At 46.2% G+C, this 12,267-nt stretch overlaps 1 protein-coding gene across 2 annotated transcripts in view; it reads right to left on the reverse strand.

Annotated features, from left to right (window-relative positions):
- The window catches only part of atrn (attractin), a 142,897-nt gene that overhangs the window by 11,600 nt on the left and 119,030 nt on the right, over positions 1-12,267 (reverse strand). For both annotated transcript variants that reach the window (XM_086183473.1, XM_086183472.1), the window contains exon 27: positions 11,299-11,406. In XM_086183473.1, the coding sequence (XP_086039599.1) occupies positions 11,299-11,406 (108 nt within the window). The remainder of the gene's footprint in view (positions 1-11,298; positions 11,407-12,267) is intronic.

Genomic DNA, 12,267 nt, shown 5'->3' on the forward strand with positions numbered 1-12,267 from the left:
TTTAATGCCTCAACACCAACCGTCCTCCTTTATCCGGGCTTGGGACCGGCAAAAATGAACCAGATGAGACAATTTAGCGAAGTTACTGAGGTTTTTTCTTTTTGGGGTTGTTTTGGGGTTTTTTTGTTTTAATTTTTTTTTAGATTTGTTTGGTTTTAAACACACAACACAACAACAAATTACAGTGCAACATTAACATTTTAACTATCACATTTAAAACAGTTTGTGCAATCTAAAGCTAATTGAAAATCAACCAACGCCGGCTTCAAGCATGCACGATTCATTTAGAGTCTGGATGCGGAGGAGGCCACACGTCTCCTCTGACTGCAGCTGGAAGGGACCGCTGTGACGCACAAGGACTGGGCGGCCTGTGAGTGCGGTGGGACGGGGGGAAGCTCACGGCAGCACACGCTGCTCGTTGAGAAGAGTAGGTGATACGTGCTTTAACGTCAGAGTCACAAAAGTCTCCAATGACAGCACAAAAAGTCGCCAGATATGTCGCTAGTTAGTCGCTGGAGGGGTCTGAAAGCTCACTACATCTAGCGATAAAGTCGCTAAGTTGGCAACACTGAATCAGACAATCTAAATTGGTGACTCCCAACCTATGGGCTGCGGCCCAATTGCAAGTGGGCCGCCAAATCATTTCCAAAATATTGTGGTTTTTGTGTGGGGGTGGGAGGAATGTAATTAGGCCTTTATAAAAAATAAATAAACAGAATAATGTCCTTAATGTTAAAAATCCGTTACATTTAAAAGGATATTATAGATGTTCAAATATTCTTTTTATTATTAGTTTGCTTTGTTTTTAGAAATGAGAGGTTGTGCTTGTGACTGTGGAGCTTCCAACTGGTTTTTATTGTATTCAGTTCAGTCCTTTATGTTCCATCTTCAATAAAAAAAGCGCTCTGGGAACGCATATTTTGCCTCCGTATTTATGGAGTCAGAGGTGGGCCATGAACATTTTTGAGACTTAAAAGTGGGCCCTGAGTTGGAAAAGGTTGGGAACCACTGCTCTAAATTGACCGTTGGCGTGGCTGTGAGAGCCACTGGTTGTCTGTCTCTATGTGTTGGCCCTGCGATGGACTGGTGACCCGTCCAGGGTGAACCCCACCTCTTGCCCAAAGGTTGCTGGGATAGGCCTGTCAGTCATCCAGTCAACCTGTCAGTCATCCAGTCAACCTGTCAGTCATCCTGTCAGTGAAGTTCCTAAGTCAGTGATCTTTTCTAGAAACAAGAACTTATATAAGCCAACGTTTATTCAGAAGATAAACACAACAACCATAGCTGCTAGGATCCACTATCCTTTTCTGACAGTTCAACCAGAGACCAGAACAGAGTTCAACCAACAGAGATGATGGAGGACTTTTCAAACACCATCGGTCGTAACTTTCATTCTCTGTTCAAGTTCTTCTTTGGGAGAATGTCAGGGCAGCAAAAGTTGTTGTTGGCATCTGGTAAACCAGATGAAGCCACAAAATTTTTGGTGGCGGAGCTTCTGATGAACGTAGTTTCATCGGTGTCAGTGACTGTCCAGGAAATGCCCGCCACAATCACGGAGGAGCAGTTGGAGGCTAGCCTGCGTGACACGCTGCCTGAGAGCTTTGCTCAGGTTCTGGTTGTAGAAAACCGAGAGTGTAAGAGCTCAGAGAGGTTGGCCAGGCTGGTTAGTCAGGAGGTCACAGAGAGTGTGAGTGCTGCTGCCTCCGAGGAGCCAGGCCATTGGATCCCATCCACCAGCAGACTGAACCGTATGCTCAGTCAAGCTATTGCCATGCTGAAAGTATTCATGGCTAAGGCAAAAAACATGTTTGTCTCCGTACCAAGACGGAAAAACTCGCAGTCAGTCTCTCGACATGACTTGAGAGAGGAGCTGCAGCACGAGGGGGAGCCAGCAAACACAGAATCTTTGTTGGAACCCAACGGGGAGACGCTGACCCCACAAGACGCCCATGTAGCTTCCACAGATCGAGAGATCATCAGGAAGCAGCTTGGTGAATTCTCCCAGTCATACGTCAAAGACCTGATGGATGATGGACTGGAGTCTTACACTGCAGAAGAGGTGGAGACTGTCGTGGAGGAAGTTGCTCAAGTCTTTTCAGACGAAGAGAAAGAGAGCTGTGAGGAGATGCGTGTGGGGAGCGCTGCCTCCAAGAGGAAGAATAAGCGGTTGCGAGAGAGACTGGGCCACACCCTTAAAGGCTTCTTTGGGAAATGCATTGCTAGAGCAGCAATTCATCGCCTGGTGGAAAGGTTCAAGAGTGGAGTCAACCAGGAGGACAAGGAAGACGGCCAGGTGTCCATGAAGTCACTCACGGGTAGCCTGGACTCCCCTATTCTCAGAGGAAGCCTGGATGATCAGCGGCGCGTTTTCTCCAGGTCGGAGGAATTTGAAGATGAGGAAGGGACCAATGAACTGACAACCATGGTTTACAGACGCATTGTCAGTGACAGAAGCCTCGTCGCCTCTTCACATGCTGGCATGTATACTGCTGTCTGGCGTGGGGTATCAATCTACCAACAGCTGATGAAGTGGTGGATGAAATACAGGGCTCAGCACCAGATTATGCAGATGGTGACAGCTATTCAAGAGGAACTGTCGTCGCAACGTAAACATGCAGTGGGCCCAACGATAGAGGAGGTTCCCCTCACAGAGAACACGCCATCATCACCCGCAAAGGGTGAAGCACCCAAAAAGTTCATATGCTGTCAGGACGTGAGGAGGGCGTCCATAGACGTCTTACTTCTTAAGCTTGTCTCAAGAGTACTTCGGAATGGAAAGATCACATTGACTGCGCAGAAGCTGCAGGATCTGACCAGGGCCCTTAATAAGATGGTCTGGGCCGATCTAAAGGAAGTGGACTTTAAAGTGACTGAGAAGTCCTTTAAAAATCTGGACAAGGCAATTTTTGAAGACCTGCTGGACCAATGGGGCAGTGCACAGGCTGTGGTAGAAATAATGGAGACTGACTGCGCAGCTTTTAAATACTGCATCGTCTCCTCATTCCACAAGAACGTCTTTAAAAAGTCCAAGTGCGCTGCAGTGAGGAGGTTCTTTTCTGCACTGGCCCAAACCATCAGCAGGCCCTTTAGAAACAGACGCAAGGTCTCACACGTCTGACCACTGACTGGAGTTGCTTGCTTTTCCAGTTGTGAAAAGGTGGGAGTGGGCTGGGGGTGTGTAGGGATGGGGTGGTTAAGATACTTTAGCATCAAAGCACCCAACAATTTTTGTCATAAATACTTCAAACATGACCTGTCTGACTGAAATGTATTTGTTTTATTTTTGAGATATAATTACCAAACAAAAAATTGTTACTGATCAGAATGAGCTTTACATTAGAGCTGATTGTTTCCATCTTGAAGCTGTCAAATGTTTGTTCAAATCTTAACTTGGAATCAAAAGTGTTGTACATGTCAAGTCAGTTTTAATTGTATAGCGCCAAATCACACCGGTACTCAAACCTGGAACCCTCCTGCTCAGTGAGTCACATGATTTTGTTACTCCCCTGCCTCCTTCATCGATTCAGATAAGTGTGTTAAATGTGGTTTGTTTGTAGCGCTGGAGCTGAGGTTTAGCGAGGTGGAATTGGACCTGTGGCGGTTCTGCACTGATGGAGCCAAACAATTAGCCGCTAGTGCTAGCTAGCCACCTTTGGCTCGTGCAGACCGCCCTAGCTTAGCTCCAGCTTAGCTCAGACTAACTTTACCCCAGCAGCTCCCGAGCACCCAGGAAAACAAAAGTCTCCAATGACACCACAAAAGGTCACTAGATATGTCGCTAGTCGCTTTCTTGACAATGAGTCGCTGGAGGGGTCTGAAAACTTGCTAAATATAGCGATAAAGTCACTAAGTTGGCAACACTGAATCAAACACACGAGTTGGATGATGGAACCAGGAGTGATTGACAGGTCACAACCAAAGTAACCGAACTCGTCTGCAGCAGCTGCAACCAGGCTGGTTTTGGCTGGACGACGGGTGCTAGGAGGCGTTTGAGGTAAAGTAAAGCGCAGGTCCGCGAGTACTGATGATGTTTGATTGTGTGGTGATCTTTGAGCGAGGGAGCGAAAGGAGAGGTCGTCAGCGGTCCTGAATGGATGTGATGCAGTTTATTAAACGAATCTGTGCTGATTTTGTTCTGTGACGGATGCAGATCACGTGATCAACTGGTTCAATAAACGACGACGCACTGCAGGACTAACTGGAGGATTCCCCCGGTTTAGCACCCACAGTGTAAACAAAGATAGAAATCACTTGAACCTTTGAGTGGTTTTGTTAAATAATAATGAATACACATATGAATAGAATGTGTGTGTATGACCCGGTCGCCGTTTGTAAACCGTGTGGGAGTTCTGACGAGTTGAATAAGCAGGCTTTGCTTCCTCCCGCTTCTTTTCCACCTACTGTTTAGCACCTTCAACATTTTCTTGGAAGTAAATGTTAATGTCCTTCATGGCGTTTTATGAATTATAAATCATTTTTGTTCTTTTTTTTCTGTTTGTTTCTCACTTTTTTTTTTTACATTTTAAAAAAATAATAATTCATTGAGGCTGCACGGTGGTGCAGTGGTCAGCACTGTGGCCTCACAGCAAGAAGGTTCCGGGTTCGAGTCCCGGCTCGGGCACGAGATCTCTCTGTGTGGAGTCTCCATGTTCTCCCCGTGTCTGTGTGGGTTCTCTCTGGTACTCTGGCTTCTTACCACCATCCAAAAACATGCAATTGGGGACGAGGCTGACTGATTCTCTAAATTGACCGTAGGTGTGAGTGTGAGTGTGAATGGTTGTCTGTCTCTCTATGTTGGCCCTGCGATGGACTGGCGACCTGTCCAGGGTGAACCCCGCCTCTCGCCCGTTGACGCTGGGATAGGCTCCACCCCCCCCGCGACCCTTAATGTGTAGGAATAAGCGGAAGATGACGATGGAAGGATGGATAATTCATTGAGAATATAAAATCCTTGCGGTAACATTTTACAACAAGGGCACAATGACTGTTGATTAATGCTCAGTCATGCCTGCTTCAGCATAATCAAACATGTACAGTCTTCATGTTAATGTTCTTTGTCACACACGCTTGAGCCTCTATCCCACCTAACCCCGCCCCCCAACATCTACACTGTAACCTGCAACTTCACCATGAACACCAGAAGTCAATGATTACTAGACTTGTCCATTAGCTGTTAACTAATGGTTGACTAAGCGCTACTAACAGTAACCCATGCGTTGTATAGTGGTTTGTTTTTTTTTTAGTTCTGACAGCTCTGAACTCTATGAGGTTTCCAACTTATTCACTGTGTCGTATTTAAGTCACGGCTGATGCGGAGCCTCCTGAGGTTACCTGAGGACCTGAGCTTGGGAGCGCAATTAATCAGACGGTTCCAACAGTTCTATTGTTCTGTTTGTATTGACCAACAGGCCAGTAAAGCAGAAATACAACAGAAGAGAAGCTCATTTATTAGTGTTTAATGGCAGATGTTCCCTGAAACACTGCCAGGTCCACAGCTCCTGCACACTTTCTGTTGTGACACGGCAAGACTGTGATGAGGAAAAAAAACAAAACAAAACAAAACAGAAAATAGAACTAATTAGATGAGAGGGGTTTTATTTCATTTTATTCAATTTGGTCAACTTTTAGAGTGGAACACAACAGTGACATTAAAGCGCGAGAACCCCGAGGGACGTTGTCAAGAAGGTTGCTACTCTGCTCTGGAAGCACTTTAGAGAAATTTCTTGAGAAACTCACAAGAGGGGTGGGACTGATCCAGATTAGCATCCTAATTAAATTCTGAAAGAGACCAAATTGCCATTTAGTTTGCATTTTCGCTGCAGTACCAGCCAATACTGGCCCTAAGGACGATGCGAGCATTAATACCATTTACAGTTTGGTGAGATAAACGAGTGGTAAGACCATCAAGCGGAGTGTATCTGTCTTTCCATTTCAAAAATCACAAACTGGAACAACATTATGTGCAGCTGACACGGATTGCCAAGAAAACACTGACAACCGTTCCAATGCAACATCAGGAGGTGCAATATCACACTTGACTAATTTTGCTGTGAGATTCCTTGGAACAAGAAAAGATGAAACAATTATTTTGGCCTTGCCACAAGCAATGTGAGCAGGCTCAGTGAGCTCCAGTCCACCGGCCTGATGCTGCCTCAGGCACAATGTATTCCTCATCCTGTGTGTTAACAATTGGAGAAATGAGGGCTGCCCGTGACAACCCCTGCACGTTTATAGTCTAAATGTAAAAACAAATAAATAAATAATACAATAAGAGGACTGGCAGCTTTTAATTTCACAGCTTTGGGTTGTCATAAGGATGGTCTGCCAAGTCCAATTTCCACTGCAGCAGCTGTGAGCTGCTCTTAGGTCCTCGCTTGTTTACATTCTTGTTTCTCATTTTCTACCAATATCTCATATTCAAAACGGGAAAGGGACCAGACACAGCCAATAGATTTGAAATTAGGACGGACTGGCGGTCAGGCTGATGGGATGTGACAGTTGGATCATTTGGATTTCAAGAGGCCTCGCTCTGTAATGGAGGGTCCATCAGTCTGGCTGTCGGATCCAAAGTACAACCGCAGTTTCACGCCGAGGGTCCGAGGCAGGTTTTGCGCTTAACATTTTTGACACAAAGGAAGCAGACTACACTTACAAAACTGGATTTACATCCTTCAGCAGACGCTTTCTGTGTCCTGAGCATAAATTCAATTATTCATCCTTTTCAATGATTTAATCCCAAGATGCTCCCCAAAGGTAGCATCTTCCCCCTGTAGTCTTCTTCAGAGGCTGTGTGTTCATAGCATTCCCCGGCAGATGCCTTTGTTTCCTCGCGTCGGAGCCTCCCCTTCTACCCCCCCCCCCCCAACCTCCCCCACCAGCACAAGTCCGTAGAGTTATCTGGACCGGCCAGGCAGAGCAGCAAAAGGTTTTGCTAAATGACTCCCAGTAATTAGCCCAGAATATAGGTGCCCACACACACAGATGTGGGAACACAGCGGGGCTGCATGCGGCGCCTCTTTCATCCACTGTATTCATCTCCACTTTAGTAGAGGCCCCCCCCCCTTCCCCATTAGAGGGAGTCACACTCCCTGTTGCTGTGTCTCATGAGGGACAACCACTTCCACTGAATTTTGATGAATTGTTTTTCAGTTTGCTATGACAACACTTGTTTTAACGCTAGAAAAGCACAGTAAGTACATTTAAGTGCTCCTCCGTCATTCTGAAACGATCCCACACCTTCTGACCTTTCAGTCCGTCACCGCTGTCTCCATCGCAGTGTTTTTACAATCAACAATCTTCAACTCCAACACTTTTAACCCCGTTAGACCTAAAAACTAGCTAACGGCAACCGTCAAAAGCAACAGTTCCCAAACTGTCATGCGCATCGTTTGTTTTCAGTGAAGTTTTTTTGCGCCGTATGCTCATTAATCCACAAACACTTTGACTTGAGCTAAAAACAAAGTATTTAACCCTTCAGTGCTACAGCGAACGAGCGCCCAACCAGAATTGTTGTAGTTTGTTTTCAGCTCAAATCAAAGTGTTGGTGGCTTACTGAGCATACGGCTGGATAAGAAAGACGTGGATTATGCTGGATGATGCTCTTGAGAGTGTAAACTGACGATTTTGAACAGTCTCCACTTGCTACCAAGACAACTCAAGATTAAAAAACACCCTTCTTTGTGAGCTCAGGACACCTACTTGTAAGGACTTAAAAGGCAAACAATTTAAAGCCATATGTTGGCAGACATGTTGCCTCAGGTCTCCCTGGGTCACAGAACTCCAGCAGCGGGTCAAAAGTAAACCGACAAAGGGGGATGTTGCGTGAAACATGGACATCTGCAGAGACAAACGAGAAGCCTCGTGTTCCATTGTCTCATTTTGTCTATTTATCCACACTGTTGGTCGAAGGGAAATGTATTCATGAAAACACATCTTTTAAGCTTTCAAGCGCACAACAGCACACTCCACTATCCAGGTAACCAGGACAAACTGCAGAAACATGAGAGAACACTTTCCTCTTGCGATGAAATATGCTAAACTTAGTCAATGATGTACTTGTAGATATGAATAAACATTCACCCTTGTTGAAGAAAAGGCCCAAACCCGCCTCCTCCCACAGCAACATATTCAGAAAAATCTGCAGTCCGCTGTCGCATTGAGTTTGCTGCATGCCTGCTTTTATGCATCTCCACAAGTGGTGAGTCAGTCTGTTGGATTTATTTAACATGCACTTATCTGCCCTGAAAATAAAGCCACAATTCAGCATTCCTCCGCTGCTTTGACCTTTTTAGTGTTTGAGCGGTGCAAAAGGTGATAACAGCACATCACAGGATAAATCAGAGGAAAGACGCAAAACAGAGGCAACATTTAGTGGCCCTGATTGACATAAAAGACAAAATATTAGCAACCAGAGGCCTCCTGCTGCTACCACTGCTTCCCTGCTCCACCTCCACACAGCACAGCGGTCCATGCACACTCCTTCAATATGAATCAAAGGTATGTGGCCGCATGAAACATCTTTAGGGACATCATTTGGTGAACAGTTTAGAGGGAAAATGGGATACTTTGGAAATTGTCGGCCATGTTGAACAACTTTTAACCCAAAAACACAGAACGTCTCTACTTCTGTCACTGCCAGCAGCATTTCACTCTGACTCACTTCGAACGAGCAGCAGCCGATGAGAAACTTGAGTGCACCGCGCAGACCACTCGCTGTGATCTCCATCTATGAACCACATTCACGTTTACATGGAGAGGCTAAATGCGCTGTGTTAGCTTTATCTGGCTCCAGCTAATAGAAGCTGAACACGTAGCAGCCACCTGCCAGCAGACGCCGACGCTCATCACCGGAGCAACTTTGGACTTTCCATTGAGGCTATAAACAACTTTAATGACCTACAGCTGACTGTGTGGCGCTCAGCCTCCTGTATGCTCTGAATGTGGGTTTTAATACACGACTGCAGCGTCCTGATAAAACAGCACGGAAACAAGAGGAAGAACCAGCTCCGAGTCGCTCAATCTGAGCCGGTAGGAGATAGGGTAGTGTGCGTTCATCGTCTGAGCTGCTGAAGGCGCAGAAAGCTGAGGAGAATGATCTAAATTGGATCTCTGCTCCTGGGATGCTCCTGCCCTGACGGTGAGGAGGAGAGCAGGCCGCAAAGAATGGAAGAAAAAAGAAGAGCAGGGATGGGAGAAGAAAAGGTATAGCAGAGATTGAGGAGGAGGCCGAAGGCTCCTGATATCCACTGCGACCTGCTGTTTTTCTTTCTTTTTGCACTACAATGTGTATGCACACAAGGCAACAGTAACACACAGGAGTACACACAGATACACATGATCACACAGTGAAATACACACAAACAGAAACAGCAGATAAGGCTAACAGAACATGCCAGACAGCTGATAAAAATCAGTAAAGAGGCAGTAAAGTAAAGGAGAGAAGTAAGGTAAAGTAAGGATGCGAGCAAAGAGGAGTTACAGAAGAGAAAATAAAGGAATGAATACAAAGAAGAACCTTGAAAGATGCAAAGGAGAAGCGGAAGACTAGGAGGAAAACATGAGAAAAGAAGCAGAAAATGTGAAAAGAAAAAAATGGAGGCGGAAGTAGGAACAGGAACAAGAGAGAAAAAGGTTGATAAACTGACCTCCCAGGTGATGTAGTACACACAAAAGAAAGCTAAATGTCTTTTAAATTACACAATACAAATAAAGCAAGAAACAGATAGAGAGTGTGACTTCACGTGCAGCCGGGGAGGTAAATGAGGAGGACATGTTGGGAAGTACCAGCAATGAGGTAGAAAAAGAGTAGAAGGAGGAGAGAGAACCAATGAGAGGATAAGAATATCCAAGTTCATTTATTCCTATTACTACTGTTGATAGTGGAGCCCCCAGCAATCTTGTTGTGTTGTCATCACTGACAGGAGCCGGAGCCTGTAAACGCCGCGTCTACTGCAGGGGCCGCAGCGAATATTGAGCACAGCTGTTAAAAGCCCGGGGGGTGGCAGCATTTGTTGGCCAGTGGGAGTGAAAGACCAACTGGAGCCAAAAAAAGGGGGCCAAAAGAGGAGAAAACAAGGTAACAAAAAAAAGAGGTGAAAGGTTGATATATTGAAATGATATATAATACAAGAGGGGAAAAAAGAAGTGAAGAAATAGAGGAGAAATTAGAGAAGAAAATCAAGAAATTCCGAAATAATAAACCAAGAGGAGACAACACCGGGAGATAAGAGAGAGGAGTGGTTTCTGTTCCAGCAGGGGTGTGATTAGCTCCTGAGCCGCCTGAGGGGCCCTGCAGACTTGCTGCGAGTAGCCTGGTGCTCTAGAGTTGAGGCCCTTGAGATGCATGGCCCCTGTCACAGCAAAGGGCCCCGAGCCACCCTGCTGAAACAGCCTGATAATTCTGCACTCCATCTGCATTCACAAGTCATTCATTACAGAGCGTATAGTCACAGGTACGCCTGCCTGCGGCGCTTCTTCCTGCAAAATACTCAGCTGCAATTTCGATAACTCTTGTTCTTACTTTTAAATATTCTGGGCTGCTGCTTGATATCGGCTTCTAAATCAGCCATAAGCTACTTTATTCTGACAATATCTAAATCCTCTCGCAAATGCGAATGGTCCTCCCAGGGAAAACAAGCAGAGAGATGCGGCGTGCAGGCTCCTTGAAACTGACCGATGTTTACGCTGAGGAAACTCTCTGGCGGTCTGGGTAACTACGACCAGCAGCAGAGAGTGACACCGTGAGCGGGCTCCAACCTTGGACTTAGCCGAGAGCCATTGCTGTTTGCGTTGCTTGTCCACGTTCACTAACTTTTCCTTTCACTCCTTCATCACTGGCTGTGCTCACACATGCTGCTGTGCCTGAACTCAGCTCATAACAACCAGACGGTTCGATGCAACCCAAAAAAGCCTGTTGTACAATCAACTTTAACCGTGTTCCCTAATATTCCTAAGTTTTCATGGCTGAAAACGTCTCCCGTGGTTCATTTTTTTCGAACTTCAATGAATTATTTATGAATGATGAATGATTGAGACTTGAAAGATTGAGCTCAACTGAATCTCCTTGACTCGAGGAGCAACGGTGCGGTGGCCATCAGACACGGTTCACACTGACGTAAAGCAAATGGTGGGAGGAATATTGAGGGTCACCAGCCCCAAGCTCCCACTTGAAGGCGGGTGAACACCGACGCTGAAGACGGGCTGATGCGAGCTCCTTTGTGCCTGCTGCCCTGTCATCCCAGACAAAAGTAGGATCTTTGGGGTTTGACGGTGACGCCTCTAAGAAAAGGTCCTGCTCACCTTGACATTTCCTCCTATCAGGTCAGGTGGCTCCTCGTCTGTCTCCAAGGCGACGTTGATGGTGGCGAAAGGCCGACTGGCCATCTGCTGCATCTCTCTCAGCAGTTGCTAGGGAAACAGAGGTAGAAGAGTCTGAAGGTTAGGAACAGGTAATCTCTGACTGTATACAGTGAGTTCTCTGATCAGCAGCCCAGCGGGAAGCCAATCTTTACAACTCTGGTGGAGCTGTGGAAATGATGAGCTTTGAATAGGCAGGCAGATTGAGGCAGAGGAAGAATGGAGGTGATAAATTATCATCTTTTGCATGCTAACAACAGCGGAGGAAGTGTCACCTTTACAGAACTTTGCTGCAAGTTTCAGTTCTTTTTTCTTTTTTTTGTCCAGCTGCGGTTTGGGTCCACTCCCAAACGGAGCAGAGCTGAGAAATGTTACAACATAGCAACTTAAAGCAGTCATTGTCCCAAACCACAAATCTGAAAGCTCTAAATGTAAAAATGATATTTGGATTTTTCACAAGGCTGCACGGTGGAGCAGTGGTCAGCACTGTGGCCCCCCAGCAAGAAGGTTGTGGGTGGAGCCCCGGCTGGAGCACGGGGTCTTTCTGGGTGAGTCTCCATGTTCTCCCTGTTCCTGCTGGGTTCTCTCTGGTACTCCAGCTTCCTCCACAGTCCAAAGACATCAAGAGGGACCAGGTTAATCCAGACTCTAAATTGACCGTAGGCGTGGCTGGGAGAGCCAGTGGTTGTCTGTCTCTATGTGTTGGCCCTGCCATGGACTGGTGACCCGTCCAGGGTGAACCCCGCCTCTCGCCTGAAGGCTGCTAGATAGGCTCCACCCCCCACCACCCTTAACAGGATAAGAGGTAGAAAATGGATGGATGGATGGATTTTTCAGGAGACTGTTACTGATCTATGACATGTTGATAATGTTCATTAGCATGTAAAAGCTCTGAGTTTGTATCAGTAGGAA

Source organism: Aulostomus chinensis, chromosome 17 (assembly GCF_037954235.1).
Source record: "Aulostomus chinensis isolate RoL2024-O1b breed Wild chromosome 17, RoL_Achi_v1.0, whole genome shotgun sequence".
Taxonomy (NCBI): Eukaryota; Metazoa; Chordata; class Actinopteri; order Syngnathiformes; family Aulostomidae; genus Aulostomus; species Aulostomus chinensis.